General features: G+C 42.9%; 2 protein-coding genes across 2 annotated transcripts in view; one reads left to right on the plus strand and one right to left on the minus strand.

Annotated features, from left to right (window-relative positions):
• Positions 1 to 6702: 6702 nt before the first annotated feature.
• On the minus strand, positions 6703 to 7319 carry Gvqw3 (GVQW motif containing 3). The gene is given in 4 exon segments (XM_008844267.2): positions 6703 to 6940; positions 6942 to 6981; positions 6984 to 7244; positions 7247 to 7319. Coding segments are annotated over 4 exon segments (612 nt in total).
• A 645-nt stretch (positions 7320 to 7964) lies between these two features.
• Thap12 (THAP domain containing 12) overlaps positions 7965 to 18067 on the plus strand; it is a 28018-nt gene continuing 17915 nt past the window's right edge. Inside the window, exons 1-2 of the mRNA XM_008844228.3 lie at positions 7965 to 8392; positions 15969 to 16089. Of these exons, the coding sequence (XP_008842450.1) occupies positions 8304 to 8392; positions 15969 to 16089 (210 nt within the window). The 5' untranslated portion in view covers positions 7965 to 8303. The remainder of the gene's footprint in view (positions 8393 to 15968; positions 16090 to 18067) is intronic.

The raw sequence follows: 18067 nt of genomic DNA on the forward strand, positions 1-18067 counted from the left end.
TTTATGTATATTTTTTGTTGTTATTATAAAAAGTAGTACATCTAGGCTAGGTGTGGTGGTGCACACCTTTAGTCCCATCACTCAGGAAACTGAAGTAGATGGAGCTCTGTGAGATCAAGGCCAGCCTGGTTCACATAGTGAGTTCTAAGCCAGGGATACATAGTGAGATCCTATCTCAAAAAAACCCCTCTAAAACAGTTTGGGGAAGTGTCTTTCAAAAGCATAGAAACCAGAAAAAAATTTAAATACCCATAATTCAACAACCCAGAGTTAGCAAATCTTTCTTGTCATTTAAAACATTTTTTGGTGTGTACATATACAATTTTGTACCTTCCTTTTCATTAAACATCACAAGCATTTCTGTCCTGCTGTTAAATACTCTTGGTTAGCATTCATTATGAATGCATACTAGCCTATTATAGAGTCAGACTTTAATTTATTTAACCAATTTTCTACTGTTAGACTTTTAAATTTTGCTCACATTTTAGACTGTTTCTTTAGGACAGATTCCCAGAAGTAAAATTAGAGGATCAGAGGATATAAACATTTCTAAAGCTCCTAATAGATACTGCCAAATTGCTTTTCAGAAAGCTGTTGCCAATTTGCGCTTCCAACATTGCCAGCATGTTTTTTTTTTCTACCAATATGGATCTGTGTAAAGAATAATAAAATTTAAGTGGAACATACAGTCCTTGGGTTATTAATGCAGTCAGAAAGGCATCGTGACCCCTGGCACAGAGACCCAAGGCAAAGGTCATCCCTATTTCCAGGTATGCAGACAACAATGGGTTAGTGCGTGCACACAGTTTCGGAAGAGTGAAGGGTTATATAATTCTATTTCAGTCTATCAGATCTAAGGTATGGGTCTGTTTTGTTCACTGCTGTGTTCCGGTTCACAGGATGGCACCTGGCACAGGCATCACTCAGTAAGCATTGGTTGAGTGAATTAATACAGACTCTTCCTTCAGATGGTCTTCTGTCAGCCACTATAGTCACTTGTTGTTCCTGGGAAACATGACTGATCGATCACCTACTCTTGTAAAGGCCTACTCAATCCTGAAATTCAATGGTAGCTCTAGAAAGCCAGTTAAATGAAGGTGACACAATAAAGACCTACCTGAATGAAGACATATAAAGACAAACTCACCTGAAAGGACATTTCTCAGTACCAGTTACAGGTATCAATCCAGTTTCCTTATAAGCATGCAAAAGATAGACTTCCGGTGAAATCTGTCACTCCCATAGCATGTCCTTTAATAGTGGATAACATAAACTTATCCAAAAGCTGGCAATGGCCAAAGCATTTTTGGAACAACTGAAGTTCACTTTGTTATTGCTGGTTCCAACTTGACATCATATTCAATGCTGCCAGAATAGATCTTGAGATATATCACTGGAATAACGAAGGTGGTAGCTTGTATAATATCATTTTTAGTGAAAAACAGTAAAAAATTTCATTTTGTGAATCAGAATGTGGTCAAGCTCTGATTCATTCTCCTGGTCTCATAAAGATTCTTTCCAATATGCCACAATTCCTATGTAGTAAATTGTGAGACTCTGCCAGACCGACTTGGCATGAACAATGTTATTAATGGAAAACAATCAATCATCTGTCATTTCTACATACACACTTTATGCACACTGGATCAGGGTACACAAACTATGGCCCCTGAGTCAAATGTGGTTTGCCACTTGTTTTTCTATGGTCCATATTTTTATTTTTACATTTTCAAATGATTGGCGGGGGGAGTCAAAATATTTTGTGAAAACTATATGAAATTCAAATTCCAGGATGCATTTATAAAGCGTCACTGGAACACAGCCATATTCATCTGTTTCCATATGGGTTATGTCTGCTTTTGGACTAAAATGTTCAGCAGTTACAAGAGACCATATGGCACACAAAGTGTAGGGTGTTTCCTACACAGTCTGCAGATGCCTGCACTAGACTCAAGTGGACCCCTGGGGGTCCCTATCAGATCTGATACTTATACTGGGAGAAGTACGATACAACTTGCACAGTCTTTGAAAGGATCTGATAAGGTAGAGACTAAAGAACTCAAATACACGATGGCTGCCTCCAATAGGATGTAAAAGCCTGGAAAATCTGGGAGGGCTGCCGAACTGAAGCATCAGCTGGCAAATGAGGAGCAACACCAGGGTAGCTAAGGAAGGTTCTTGCTAATTGAGAACATGGGACCCTGGTGAGTGACCCAGTCCCCAAAGCCTAGTGAGACATGCTGGTGATAATACATAAAAACAGAAGGCAGACTGATCAGTGTATGCAGTACAGTGACAGCTCCCCCAATAATTTTCCTGTCCTTTAATTAGGTGTCTGCAAGTCATTTACCATCTGGATTCATTATCATCATATTCAAGCCTCTCTAGTGGCAAGTGTGGACGGTGAAGAAGAAGTGGATCTGAAAGGAAGACTCTAGAAAACAGGCCTTATGGGGGCTGGAGAGATGGCTCAGTGGTTAAGAACACTGACTATTCTTGCAGAAGACCTGGGGTTGAATCCCAGCACCCACAGGGCAACTAACAACTGTCCGTAACTCCAGTTCCAGAGGATCCAACAGCCTCTTCTGTCCTCTGTGAGCATTGCACAACATGGGTGCCCTTACCTACATGCAGGCAATACACACATACACATAAAAATAATAAATAAAATATTTTTAAAAAGAAGAAGAAAACAGGCTCAGGTACACAACTATTCTCAAGCAAGGGCATTTCCCCCCCTCTTCTTCTCCCTCCTTTTCAAAGACAGGGTCTTGCTATGTTGCCCTGGTCTACCTTGAACCCATAATCCTCCTGCCTTAGCCTCCCTAGTGCTGGAATTACAGGTGTGCACCACTATGCTCATCAACAACTCACAGTCAGAGGCAAAATTCAGGGGACTACAGAATCAGCGTCATGTTTTTGTAAGTCAAAGATCTGGTGAACATTTTACTTTTTGATCATTACTTGGGGGGGGGGGGCTTATGGAGCAAGGTAGGGGGAAGAGAAATAAAGTCCTAGACAGAATCAGCAATGAGAAGATCTTTCCTGGAAGGTATGTCCTCCTGGACTTTCAGCTATGGCTGAATACTTTAAACCAGAATAGGAGTGAGGGAGAGGATGGGGAGGAAGGCGAGTCTGAAAGCCAAAGAGATGCACAGACTGCTGAACACAAGCATTAGTCAAGGTTTGCAGATGGCCAGCTCACCTGACACCCACAGAAAGCCAGGCTTGAACTCTTCCAGCAAGGCAGGGAAAAAACAGTTGCTGGAAGAATGAGATTTGGATGTTATAGTTCTTGAAAACGTTTCATGGCTCAAGGGACCAGAGGTAACCAGTCCCTGAGAATTATTAACACTGGTTAAGCTGGGATTGTTAATGGTAGGAGGGCCTCCCTCCAAGCCCCTACCCAGGCACCTATGTTGGTTATGGCAAACAAAAACAAGATCACGTCACCCCTCCCCTACATCACCCTATCCTACTTCTTGAGTCTAGGAAGGGAATCTTGAGCCAAGGTGGAAGCAGAAATTTTCTGCTCCAATTGGACCAAAGCTTAAGTCAGGAGCAGGGTGGATACAAAAATCAGAAAGAAGAATTGTGTGAATGGAAAGACACACTAAAAGTTCAAGAACTGGTGCACCAAAGTGGTCAAAAGCAGCCACAATTTGGAGGAATGAGGGAATCAGAGAATCAATAGCAAACTGGTAGAGAATAAATTGAAAGTTGCCGGAGATGGTCAAGGAAAAAAGGCTGGGGTGTAGGTCTATAGGTCCAGGAGCACAAGATGCCTGGGAAGAAATGTGCAGCCCAGGGCAAAAAGGGCCCAGACCACTGTGGGTAGTGCCACCCCTGGGCAGGTGGGCCTGTGTTGGATAAGAGAGCAGGTTGAGCAGGGGCCAGGGGAGCAAGCCAGTACATAAGGGGCACTGCTTTGTGTTCTCCTGTTGCCTAGGAGCCCATGTTGCAGCTTTGGGTTCAATGATTCTGAGGCATCCTATCATTGCTGAATATTTCCTGGAAAGCCTTGCAAAGGAGCAGTGGGTTGAAGTGGTAGTTCAATCTGACTACTACATGGATACGATTTTTTTAGTATGTATTTTATTTTATGTGTATGAGTGTATTGCCTGCATGTATGTAGGTGCACCTGTGTCGTGCAATGCCCATGGAGATCAGAAGGAGGTATCAGATCCCCTGGAACTGGAATTACACGTGGTTGTTAGCCACCATGTGGATGCTAGAAATCAAACCCGGGTCATCAGGAAGAGCAGCCAGTGTTCTTAACTGCTAACACAACACTCCAGTCCCTGGACATGATTTAAGGTTTCCTGAAAACCATTTGGAACTATTTGAACTCACAGTCCTGATAACCTGCTGGATTTGGATACTCTGTCTAAACCTTGATGGGGCCAATTTTGCTTCTGGTACCTTGCATTCTAGAATGTGGGGCTCGGTCCAGCATCATGGCCAGGGTCACTTCAGCCCTACTCATAGGATGAAATAATTCTGGAAATAGGTTCTCTTAGGATCTGTGTTATAAGAAGATGGAGACACAAGCTGAAGGTGGTGTTTTCCGGATCTTGGTCTATGCTCATGAACAGACAATTCTGCAACAATTACAAGATCCCAGAGCAAGGATTCATAAATTCATCAATAACACTGCAACAGCTTACAGTGGGTACCTCATTCCAAAAATGCAGTATTCTTGGAGGAAAGTGCTTGTGGGTAACCTGGGATCACATCTGATGTAGGAATATGTAATGGTCTGGAAGTAGAATATCTTGGGACTATTAAGCAGGTGGAAGCTATAAGCTGTTGCTTGGTTTCAGAATTTTCTTTATTTCTGAGAGACAAAGTCTAGTTTTCAAGGTGTCTCAAAAACTGATGGGCATTAGTGGGGGAACTTATAACCTTTTGAAGGCAGTAGAGACAGTGAGAGCACTGAAAATGAACTATGTTGAACAATGTTGAGTGCTGCTAGGAACCAATATTCTTACTTCATTATGTACTAAGGGGAGCTGCTATGTGTCAAAGCCCTTGGGTAAAACAGACACTGGCCGATGCTGTGAAAGACTGTCACCTCCCTCCTTCCTCTGCTCCCTCTCAGGCATTCCAAGATGCTTTTAGCCTGTATGTATTACTTGGAATCCACTTGGGACAAATTCCATTCCATAAATTCTGGCAGCATGGTAGGAACAGAACAGATAGTTCAAATTTGTAGATTGCTTGGGGCTGGGGGGGGGGTCAAATGGGAAAATTAGCCAAATAAGTGAGTTACTATAAACCTATTCACAGACTCGGGGGAAGCAATTTATAAACTACTGGCATAAAGTTGAGGGCAGAGGAGAGGAAGGAAATTATCTCAAACTGTTCATCTGCTACACCATGATTTCTCCCCCTAGACTTTGCTATTTTAATAAGCCAATAGTGTCATTTTTCTACTCACATTGGTGCCAAGAGTCATGTTGTTCTACCTCCTGGGAGGCTTTCTCTAATCTTACAGCCCCTGTCTCTCCCTCTTGGATACAGTTTGTGCTGGATAGCTTTAGTGTCAACTTGACACACCTGGGTTGAGGGAGCCTCAATTGGGGAATTGCCTCCATTGGACTGGCCTGTGGCCATGTCTGTGGGGCATTTTCTTGATTGTTGAGTGATGTGTGAGGGCCCAGACCACTGTGGGTAGTGCCACCCCTGGGCAGGTGGGCCTGTGTTGGATAAGAGAGCAGGTTGAGCAGGGGCCAGGGGAGCAAGCCAGTAAGCAGCGTTCCTCTATGGCCTGTGCTCCAGCTCCTGCTTCCGGGTTCCTGCCCTGAGTTCCTACCTTGGGCTCCCTGATGAACTATGACCTGGGAGATGTAAGCTGAGTAAACCCTTTCCTCCCCAAGTTGGTAGTGGTCAGAGTGTTTCGTCACAGCAATGAAGAAACAAACTAGGACACAGTTCAAGAACACCTTCTGCATAAAGCACCCACCTTTAGCAATTTCATTTCAGAACTTCACATTGTTGATGCTTAAACACCTGACACTATTGGCCTCACATTGCGAATGGGAATCAGCACTAGATACCAGACTCCCTTAATTTGGGGGTCTAGAGAGTCACCCGATCTTTCTCCTCAGAAAAATATTCTAGGGCCAGATCCTTCTTTTCAGTGAGGCAACATTCCAAAGAATGGTGGTCCAAAGCAAAGAAAAAAACAAACTTAACTCTCCTGAGGGGGAGATAGGTAAGTACTGGTGGCCAACCCCTGAGTTCTAGGGGACTCACACTGAGCCATTCAGGCCCGCTCACTCCTTAAGGCTCAGCACTACTCAATAAATCAGCATGCCACTGGCTTCTGTTCCATACAGCAGACTCTGACTGTGAAGCAGGCTGTGACTATAGGACTTCTTTAGGGGTCCTCTCAGAAAAGTATGTCTCCCTGGCCACAGAGATCAACTCCTATCCTCCCTTGTCACTGGCAGGGTGAGGATAGCCACAGCAAGCTGAGGTAGAGGCACTGAAGAGATCCACACTTGTTAAACAAAAGAGATCAAGGACAAGTTAGTACCAGAAGTCAACAGCCACAACACTCCAAAGGGGTGGAGAGCAGCAAGGAAGGCCCTGGTTAGTTCAGCAGACTGTAGAAGGGCCCTGACAGGTCAGGGGCAAGGGCAGTAAGACTGAAGCAGATGTGCAGCACCTGGTTGGGTTTAGTACTGCAGGCTCATTTCACCAGCGTGTGAACCAATCTTGAGCAACCCTACTGGGAAGGGTTGCTGAGGAGGACCCCTGCAGCAGTTGGCTGGCAGAGCAGTTGAGTCTGGGATGTAACACAGGCAGGGGCATTTCCCTGCCAGCTTTGCCCTGCGGGTGACTCCATGTTTCAGAACGTATTACCATTTTCCTCACACATGAGCTTGTTTTCCTAGTTTCCTTTGAATGGTCAGATGGAAATTTTAGTCTTAAGTTTAGGCTCATCTTTCAAAATACCTGATATAACATTGGCACTTTCCTCATATTCAGGTTTTCTTTCAGAATGAGTCTAACAGTTTCTTTATCTAAACTTAATTCTTCAGCCATCATTTTTACCATTAACTATATGTTTGAACAAAACAACTCTTTGACCTTCTGGATATCTTCATCTGTCCTGTGGATGACTGGACAACTTCGTGGATCATCTCAAACAACTTCCTGCCCTTCTTTAAACCTTTTGTACCAGTCAAAAGCTCGACCCCTTTACATCACTTCATCCCCATAGGCTTCTTTCAAAAGGTCTCACTGGCAGACTTGTTCAGTTTCACGCAAAATTTGGTACTAATCCTTTGGTCTAAATAGCGGTCACTCATTTTGGCACTAAACCATACAGGAACGTTCACATGCTACAACTGTAAGAAGGTCAAAGGACCAATCCCTTCCTGCAGGCCTAACCATGTGGCTATTCCTGGTGCCCTGGAAGCCTCCAGGGATGAATTACTGCTTTTCTGAGTTTTTTTCTCTTTGCAAATAGCTGAGATGGGGCGGGAGGAGGTGGCAATCTTGTGCTCACCGGGTCAAACAGTGGATGCAAAGCTGGGGAAAATTAAGTCCCCTACAGCCCATGTCTCCGTCCAACCCATGCAGGGGGTTTGCAAGCAGTCACCAAGGTCGACCTGATTCGGAGGCCCTTAAGAGTCTATGACCACTCCTGCAATTGATGCGTAAGTAGCGCCAAGTGAAGCAAGGAGAGAAGATGCAGCCTTGACGTAACGTTAAAGCTCGCTCCGGCCCTGCAGACACCCACGTACACCAAATCTACCGGAGCAGCCCGGGGTCGCCTGCTCTGGAGTCCTGGAAGGCTACGCCGCATGCGCAGTTTCTTCCCCCGTGAGTTGGACTGTGCGCAGGCGCATTGCGCCAGGGCCCCGCCTCCTCCACGCCACACCCCGGTCAGGCGCGCTTCCGAGTGCGTGCCTGCCCGCCCGCCCGCGGGAGAGGTCGGCGGCGCGAAGGGCGGGGGAGGAAGGCTGAGGGAAGAGGGCACCCCCGGGTGCCGGGGTGCATTGTGGGAAGGAGGCGGCAGCGTCCCGGGCGGGCGGGAGGTGCAGCAGCGGCGGCGACGGCGGTAAATCCTCCCGGCCGCTCACAGCACTGTGGAGCCGCGTCCCCAGCCCGGCCGCGGCCCGCGCGCCCCTCCTGCCCCTCGCGGCTTCGCGCGCGCCGGCCCCTCCTCCGCGCGCGGCCTTGCCTATCCGGCCGGCCAGCCTGGCTCCCCTCCCCGGCCCCGCGGGGCGGCCGGGCTGCCCTGACGAGGCGGGGAGGGGAGGGCTGGACCGGCCGGCGGCCGGACGACCATGCCGAACTTCTGCGCGGCTCCCAACTGCACGCGGAAGAGCACGCAGTCCGATCTGGCCTTCTTCAGGTTCCCGCGGGACCCGGCCAGGTGAGCGCGGCGCGGGGCTGGACTGCAGGCCCGGGGCGGTGGGCGGCCGGCCGGCGTCTCAAAGCACGTGCGCCCGCGGGGACCTGGCCCCCAGGGTGCCACCGGAGATGCAGGGACCGGGGCGGTGCGGAGGCGGAGGAGGCGGGCTCTTTGCTCTTCCCTCGCGCGTCTCGGTCCTTTAGCTGTCAAAGAAGGATTTGGACTCTGGCTTGTGGTCCCTTGGGCTCTGCCTTGTCACCCCGCTCTCCCAGGACAGTGTTTCTGCCTGGAGCCGGCCCATGTTCCTTGATCTTAAATCGGGTCACAACAGCTGCGGCCTTCGGACTTGTCATTGCACAATATTCAGATGCAGACGGGGACCGTTACTCATCTCCCTTGGTTATTGTGGGGAATCTCAGGGCATGGACGCGAGGGCGTGGAAATTGGTATTGAAACCTCTTCCTTGAGGTAACCCACATAACTCGTACTTTGAGAGTGATAGGACGGGGACTTCGTGGGAAAGCTGCGATATTTCACAGGCCTTCTTGTGGGGTCATTTTAAAAATCATTTGGAGTAACAACGTCAGGTGAATGCCGTAGCTCCTTGCGGAAAGCTCGTAATTCATGGTGGCGGGGCAGATCTATCAGCAGACGATTATGATATAGCATGCTGTTTATTAATTCAAAAAATATTCATTAAAGGCTTACAATTGTAAGACATTGGTCTAAGCACTAGGAGATGTGTAACAGATGAACCAATGAAAAGTCCCAACTCTCAGAGGTTACAACATTCAGGTGTCCGGGTAGACAAGTACAGTATATACAGTAATGTATCCAGTAGTGATAAATGCCATGGAGAAAAATACAGCAGAGGTTGGAGGGGTTTAAGAGTAGCCAGGGAGCTGGGCATGATGCATGACCTGTAATCTCAGTGCTGGGGAGGCTGAAGCAGAGAGTTTGAAGCCACCCTGGACTACATCGTAAACTCTAGGCCAGCTAGAGTTACTGTGTGAGATCTTGTTTTACCCCCCCCCCCCCAAATAGTAACAGACAATTGTTTTTTAAACGACATTGAGTAGAGAAAGCCTTACCACAGTGAATTTGAGTGAACAGTGAATTTGAAGTAGGGGCCAGCCGGGCCATATCTTGGGCAAAAGCATAGTGGATAACAGTAATGGTGACGACAGGATATGCTTGTTGATGAGTCTAGAAAGGATGTAAATGAGAGATAAATTGTATAGGAAAATGCAGTTGGGGAAAACACAATGGCATTTATTTTGTGTGAAATAGAAGGGTTGAGAGCTGAGAGACTTGTGCTTAACAGGATCACTGGCTACTTGTTAAATTGTAGGAAAACAAAGGTGAAAACAGGAAGACCAATGAAAGGGTTTTGCAGTCATCCAGATCAGTGGAGGAAGAGGTAGATTCATGCATTTTTAATAAGTTTTGAAGATGAAGCCAACAGGATTTGCTAGTGGTTTGAACATGGATTATAAAAGAAAAAGGAATCAAGGGTGACTCCTGAGATAATGTGTGTGTGTATGGTATATGGCTGTGTGGTGTATGTGCATGTGTATGTATGTGCACATGCAGAGGCCAGAAGAGAACATCAAGTGTCCTCTTACTCTCCACTTTATCCTTCCTTCCTTCCTTCCTTCCTTCCTTCCTTCCTTCCTTCCTTCCTTCCTTCCTTCCTTCCTTCCTCTACTGTGCTTAAGTGTTTTGTCTGCATGTATGTATGTGTACCATATGTATGCATTGCCCACAGAGGACAGATGAGAGTGTTGAATACCCTGGAACTGGAGTTATGGATGGTTGTTAGCCTCCATGTGGGTGCTGGGAATTGAATCCAGATCCTCTACAAGAGCAGCCAGTGCTCTTAACTTTTGAACCATTTCTCCAGCTTCTGTAGCCCCAGCTGACCTGGAGCTCACTATGTAGACCAGGCTGGCCTCTTATCTCACAGAAATCCGTCTGCCTCTGCCTCCCAAGTACTGAGATTAAAGGTGTGTCCACCCCCCCCCCATGCCCAACACACCTTATTCTTTTGAGACAGGGTCTCACTGAACCTGTAGTTAGGTTGGGGGCCAGCAAGCCTCAGCAGTCTTGTCTCCATCCCCCACAGTGCTGGGCTTACAGCTTTTTAAGTGTAGGTTCAGAGGTCTGAATTCAGGTTCTTGTGCCTGCATGTTAAGTGCTCTTACCAACTGAGTCGTCTCGCCTAGACTTGAGTTTTTTTTTTTTAACACGAATATTTATTGGCATAAGAAAGACTGGGAAATACAGGTTTGCTGGAGGAATTAAGTTTGATTTGGAACATGTGACTATGAGAGGCTTGATGGATATTCAAGAGATGTCTTCAGCTAGAGGATGTAGTTTAGTGCTAAAACACTTGATTAACATGCATCAGATTCTAGGTTCAGTCCCCTTCACTGGCCAAAAAAAAAAAAAAAAAAAAAAGGTAGATGTCTTTATACCACATGCAGAAATGAGCTCCCAAATGACTGCTTCCTCTTTCCCCACATTCTCACCAGCACTTGTTTTTGATGTTAAATTCTGACTGGAGTGAGATAGAATCCCAAAGTACTTTTAATTTGTATTTCTCAGCTAAAGTTATTGAACACTTTAAAAAATATCAGGGGACTAGGAATATAGCTCAGTTAGTAAAGTACTGTGTGGCAATATGAGAACCTGAGTTCAACTCACAAAACCTATGTAAAAATGCTAGACCTGATGTTGGGCACTTGTAATCTCAAGGCTGAGAAGTCTGAGACTGGAGGGATCCATGGGGCTGTCTGACCAGCGAGTCTAGCCTAATTAGTGAACTCCAGGGGATAAGAGACCTGTCTCAAAGGAGGTGGACAGTGTTTCTGAGAATGACACCTGAAGGTTGTCCTCTGGCTTCTACACCTATGTGCACACACATGCATATGTGCATGCCAACACAAGCATAAAAAATGTACTGACCATTTGTATTTCTTGTTTTGAGAACTGTTCTATTTTCTTGACTTGGGAGGTTTTTTTGTTGTTAATTTTTGCAGTTCTTTATTTGGCTATAACCATACCCTCCCACCTTTGTCTGAGGTAGAGCTGGCAAAGATTTTCTCCCTGTTTTATAGGCTCTCTTCCTTGGTTAATTGCTTTCTTTGGGGTTATTTCCTGTGCTATTGAAGTCATTTTCAGAAAGTTCTTGCTTTCTGAAGTATTTCCTCTAATCTTGAAGTATTCTCTTAGTAGTTTCTAAGGGTTTTTGTTGTTGTTTTTGGTCTTTTTGGGACAGGGTCTCCCTGAAGCCCCTGCTGGTCTGGAGCTCACTATGTAGACCAGGTTGGCCTTGAATTCACAGAGATCTGCCTGCCTCTGCCTCCCTACTTCTGGGACTACAGGTGTGCGCCACTATGCGCGGCTATATTTCAGGTTTTTTATTAAGGCCTTTAGTTTATTTTGAATTATTTTTGTGCAGAGTGAGAGATACAGATCTAGTTGCATTCTTTTGTATGTGTATATCCAGTTGCCCAGGTCCATTTGTTGAAGAAACAGTCTTTTTTTTTCCAGTGTACGTTTTTGACACCTTTGTCAAAACTTAGGTGGCTGTAGCTCTATGGGCTTGTTCTGGGTCCTCTCTTCTGCTCCATTACTCTGCACAGTTTTGTGTAGTACTGTGTTGTGTTTGTCACTGTGGCTCTGTTATGATTTGTGGGCAGTTACGATATATCTAATGTTCTTTCTGCTTAGAATTACTTTGGTTGTTCTGGGTCTTTTGTGTTTCCATATGAATTTTAGATTTTTTTGGCCTAGTTTTTGAAGAATGTCATTGGAATTTTGATGGACTCTCTAGGCCACTTATGGTAATACAGCAATTTTACAGTATTAATTCTGTAAACCCATGAGCATTGTTTCCATTGTTTAGTTTCTTTAATTTCTTTTCCCAGTGTCGTAAAGTTTTCATTGTATAGGTCTTTGGCCTTTTTGGTTTATTTCTAGATATTTAATTTTCTTGACGCTATTATGAATGGAATATTTTTCCTAATTTGTTTCTCAGAAAAAGTTAATGTTTTTGTATGTTGATTTTATATTCTGCAGTTTTGCTAAAAGAACCGATCAGATCTAAGTTTTCTAGTAGAGTCATGGTCATGCTTAGAGGGATAATTTGACTTATTTATTTTTCTTTTCTTATGGCTCTAAAACTCTGAGCACAATATAGAGAGAGTGGAGAGAATGGGGACTTTTGTCTCATTCCAAGTTTTATAGGATGCTCTCAGTGTTTCCCCATTCAGTGTAGTGTTGCCTGTGGGATTGTTTTATGTAGCCTTCATTATGTGGAGGTATATTTCCTCTACTCCCATTGTCTTCAGGACTTTTATCGTAAAGTCATGTTGAACTTGTCAGATGCCTTTTATGCAACTATTGAGATGATGATATGATTTCTGTCCTTAAGTCTGTTTATAAATATGGTATTGATATATTTTTAATTAACTTTGCATACCTGGTCTGTGGCCTCTGTTTTATTTATTTATTATTTATTTTATTTATTTATATGTTATGAGTGTATTGCCTGCATGTCTATAAGTGCTCCTGTGTCATATAATGCCCTGGAGGTCAGAAGAGGGCATCAGATTCCCTAGAACTGGCATATGAATGGTTGTTAGCCACCATGTGTGTGCTGAAAACAGAACCTCGGTCCTTGAGAGAACAGCCAGTGCTTCTAACCACTGAATCATCTGTTTAACTCAGTCTATGGCACTTTTAAAGAGAGTTTTGTCTACTTTAAAGATACTTATTTTTTTTTATTAATTGGAGACCAACAGGATCTCATTCTGGAGCCCAGGCTAGCTTAGAATTCACTATGTAATCCATCTGCAATTCTCCTGCCTCCTAAGTGCTAGGAATACATGTGTAAACTACCATGATGAGCTTGCTTTGTTTTTAATATTTAGATCTGAAGTCATTTGGAATTTATTTTTGTGTGTGCTGTGAAATTATTAGTTACATTTGATTTTTTTCATATTTATAGTCTACTTAGCACTGTTGGTTGAAAAAAATCCATCTTCACTGCTGTCCAAAGCTTTTTTTTAAAAAAAAATTATTTTATTTTATGTGTATACATGTATTGTCTGCATGTAAGTAAGCGCACCCATGTTATGTAACACCCGCGGAGGACAGAAGAGGCTGTAATAAAAATAAACATAAAATAAATTACAGTGTAATAATGAACTGAATTACTAGTTTCAATTTTTTTAATTTCTCTTTTAATGTGTATACATGTATTGCCTACATGTAGGTAAGTGCACCCGTGTTGTACAATGCCCACAGAGGTCAGAAGAGGCTGTCAGACCCCTTGGGACTGGAGTTACAGACAGTTAGCTGCCATGTGGGTGCTGGGATACGAACCCAGGTCTTCGGCAAGAACAGCCAGTGTTCTTAACGGCTGAGCCATCTTTCCAACCTGCAAAGCTACTTTTAAGTGCCTATAGCTTTCTATTTTGAAGTTCCCTTGTTCTCTCTTGTGCAGTACCATTCTGTCTTAATATCTGGTAGGTGGTGTTTCTTTAAACCTTCTCCCCAACCCCTCAAGATTGCCTAGGGTATTCTTTGGTTTTTTGAGTTCTGTATAAAAAGTTTCAGAATAATCTTGTCCTCTCTCAACACACACGTACACAACAACTTCTGGGATTGGAGTTGAATTGAATCAGTAAATAGATTTTGGGGGAAATGATTTGTTTTAGAATTCAGTGTCTCAGCTTTACCAAACCAAACAAAAACAAAATAAAGAACCAAGTGTAGTGGCCCTTTTAATTCCATTTAATTCCAGCTACCTGGGAGGCAGGGAGACCCTGTCTGAAAAAAAACTCTGAAATAGGGCTGGAGAGATGGCTTAGTGATCAAGAGCACTGACTGTTTTTTTCAGAGGACCCAGGTTCAGTTCCCAGCACCTATATGGTGGCTACCAACTGTCCATAACTAGTTTCAGGGGATCCTATGCCCTCTTCTGGCCTCCACAGGCTTTGCCTGACACAGGGGCACTTACATACGTGCAGGCAGTACACTCATACACATACAATAAAAATAACTAATAAAATATTTTTTAAAACCCAAAATAAATAAATTAAATTAAATAAGGGGCTGTAGAGATGGCTCAGGGGTTAAGAGCACTGGCTGCTCTTGCAGAGGACCCAGGTTTGGTTCCCAGCACCCACATGGTGGCTAGCAATGACCTGTAACTCCAGTTCCAGGGGCTCTAACACGATTTTCTGGCCTCTGGGTATTACGCGCATATGGTGCACTTGTGGCACATTTAGATACATGCAGGCGAAGCACTCTTACACATAAAATTAACTAAATTAAAATAAATAAAATAAAAATAAAACATGTTGTATGTCTTTCACTACATTTATTCCTAAGTATTTGATATGGAAATACATAAGGCTAATTAATTGGGCCTTCTGTCTCAGACTTACTCTGTTCTTGAGTTTTGTGGTCTGAATTATAGCCATATCAAAAAAGTTGTTTTACCTTAAATCAGAGATAAATGGACAGTAGTGCTTAGAACTTGTACCTTTTTGCAGTGAAGTTTATCTCGTTTAGTGTCTTAGGTACTTTCTTTGTATTCAAGTGTGCAGATACAATTTCTGTGTTCCTGGGACTTGCAGTCTCATTTGTACACATACCATTATGCATACTAAATCCTGTTTATACTACACCCGGACATGGAGAGACTACGACTTCACAGCAGGGGTCCCCAACATGTTTATACTATGACAGATGAATACAATATTTCTTTTGTGCTTACAAAAGAAACTAATTATTCATAGAACATGAACCTGCAGTTGGAATTGGAAGGCCCAGGTTTACATTATAGTTTTGTTAATGACTTTAGACTTGACTGAGCAAGTTACTTCTTAACCTTGTCTGCAGTTGAGTTTATACAAAATGATTTTTAAGATTTCTTCCAACTCTCATTTTGTTATTAATCAACTTGTCTAAATTGTGTTCTGGAGGAATACAGCAGAAATCCATTTTTTTTACTATGTAGCTGTAGCTGGCCTGGAACTTGCTATGTAGACCAAGCTGGTCTTGAATTCACAGAGATTTGCCTGCCTCTGCCTCCTGAGTGCTGGAATTAAATGTGCCACCATGCTTGGCCCCAGAAATCCATTCTTAATATTTACCTTAAAACCAGATTATTTTTTGAGACAGGGTCTTCCTACATAGCCCAGGCTAGTCTCAAACTCACAGTCCTCCTGCCTCAGCCTCCCAAGTGCTGAGATTATAGGTGTGTGCCACCATGCCCAGTCCAAACACTTAAAAATTTAAATTTTGAGGGACTGGAGAGATGGCTCAGTGGTTAAGAACACTGGTGGTTCTTGCAGAACACCCAGGTTCAAATCCCAGCACCCACATGGCAGCTAACAACAGTCTGTAACTCCAGTCCCAGGGGATCTGACAGCCTCTTCTGACCTCTGCGGGCATTGCACAACTAGGGTGCACTTACCTACATGCAGGCAATACACATGTACACATAAAATAAAAATAATAAATAAAAAAAATTTAAATTTTGAGTTTATGTTCCATAATTATATTTTGGTTTTATTTATAGATGCCAGAAGTGGGTTGAGAATTGTAGGAGAGCAGACTTAGAAGATAAAACACCTGATCAACTAAATAAACATTATCGACTGTGTGCCAAACACTTTGAGACCTCTATGATCTGTAGAACTGTAAGTAATAGACTGGCTTGGTTTCTCATTCTCACTTACTTTGTCTGGTTGGATATGTAAATTTTTTTTTCTATTAATTGGAATGTGTATACTTTAAATTGAAGATCAGTTTGGAACTTAGTAATATTTGTTCTTAAAAGCCTGACTTTTTAAAACCCCCCTGTTCCTGATACCCATTCCCACTCACCCCAGTTAGCAACTTTTAAACTTACTAAAAAATAGTTTATGATAATGTGGGTTTTTTTATTTGAAGCAATTGAGTTTGTTTTTTAATGTGTTATGCCTGCATGTGTATTAAGTGTACCCATGTCATGCAGTGCCTGTGGAGGACAGAAGAGGGCATCGAATCCCCTGGAACTGGAGTTAACAGATAGTTATTAGCCACCATGTGGGTGCTGGGATTCGAACCCAGGTAGTTGGCAAGAATAGCCAGGACTCTTAACCACTGAGCCATCTCCCTCGCCCCTGTCTAGTTCTGGGACTGGAACCTGGAGCCTTGTGTATACTAGGCAAGTGCTCTACTACTGAGCCACATCTCCAACCCCTGTCTAGAACTCTCTTAGGAGTAATAGTTTCATCTAGGAATGCTGCTCTTTGTGTTCATGATTTGAATGCCCCATTAAGAATCAACACTTAATTTTTATGGGCTAGATAGAACAAGAAACAATATCATACAGGTAATGTGAAAACATTTTTTCATATCTAGACCTTCCCCTTTCTGGGCCCTAGTTTATAATGAAATTAGATCAAATAATTTAAGATGTAAAAATTTTTAGGATCTTGTTATTGCTGTGATTCATAAAAGGCAAAAATAGGGCAGATTTGATTGAAATGAGGTGTGGAGCACTTTAATAACTAGTAAGGATTTGGTAAATCTACAGTTTTTCTGTTTAGGTACAATTAATGTTTCATATCAGATTTTTGGATAGACATAAATTTGACTTTGAAGGTACACTATATGTTGTTATGCAGCAATTTATTTTGGTATTTTTTTCAGATACATTTTGCAGAGGCATCAGAAAACTAAAGAATGATTGGGTTATTTTATTTCTCAAAATTAATTGAAGCAGATACTTGTGAAGTCATTGGGAGGTGAGCCAATTCCGGTTCAGCAATTTAATCATGAATATTTGAGGAATATTTTTGGCCTTGCTTTGTTAAGAGCGTAATAATAATCAGCCAAAAGAAGAGGTTTCATAAGTCTAAAAGTCAGACTACTTTTATGTTCTTGACATTAAGTAAAAATATCCCAGATTATTTTTAAAATCACAAGCCATATACATTTTTGCATTTTTTACTTTAGTAGTAAGGGTTACCTCTTAACTGAATAATTTCAAATAGATTAATATGAGAAATTTAAAATATACTTCACTGTTGTAGCTGTCTTTAGTCAGAGCATAGAGTAGAAAGATGAGTTAGGTTTTAGATTTTGCTTTTTTTTGTTGTTGTTGAGACAGGGTCTCCCTGTAATCCCAGCTGGCCTGGAATACACTGACCTGAAACACACCTGTAGTCCCAGGCTGCTGTTGAAAGCTGGATTACATGCCAACTATATTGAAATATTTAAGCTTTGGCTTTATTAGTTTGACATTTACAGTCTTATATGTAAACATTCATGAGTAGTTCTGCCAAGGCCACACATTTTACTGTCTTTGGTGCTAGAATAAGATCAGTATAGCTACTTTAAATTAGCAAAGATTAAATCTTGATATTGTTCATATAATAGGATATAATCTTTTTGACATATGTACTTATAAATGAACTTAAAATGTCAGCCTGGTCTACATAGTGAGTTCCAGGACAGCTGGGGCTACAGGGAGACCCTGTCTCAAAAAGACCAAAAAAAAGTCACATCTTTTTCATTCACATTGTATTTTCTGATTTTTGCTTTATTTGCAAATTAGAAGTTGTATATAAATTTTAAAAATTCACTAGACTGCTTTAGCCCCTCCCTTCAATCACTAAGATATCACACATC

This window comes from Nannospalax galili, unplaced genomic scaffold (genome assembly GCF_000622305.1).
Source record: "Nannospalax galili isolate Female #2095 unplaced genomic scaffold, S.galili_v1.0 scaffold278, whole genome shotgun sequence".
Lineage (NCBI taxonomy): Eukaryota > Metazoa > Chordata > Mammalia > Rodentia > Spalacidae > Nannospalax > Nannospalax galili.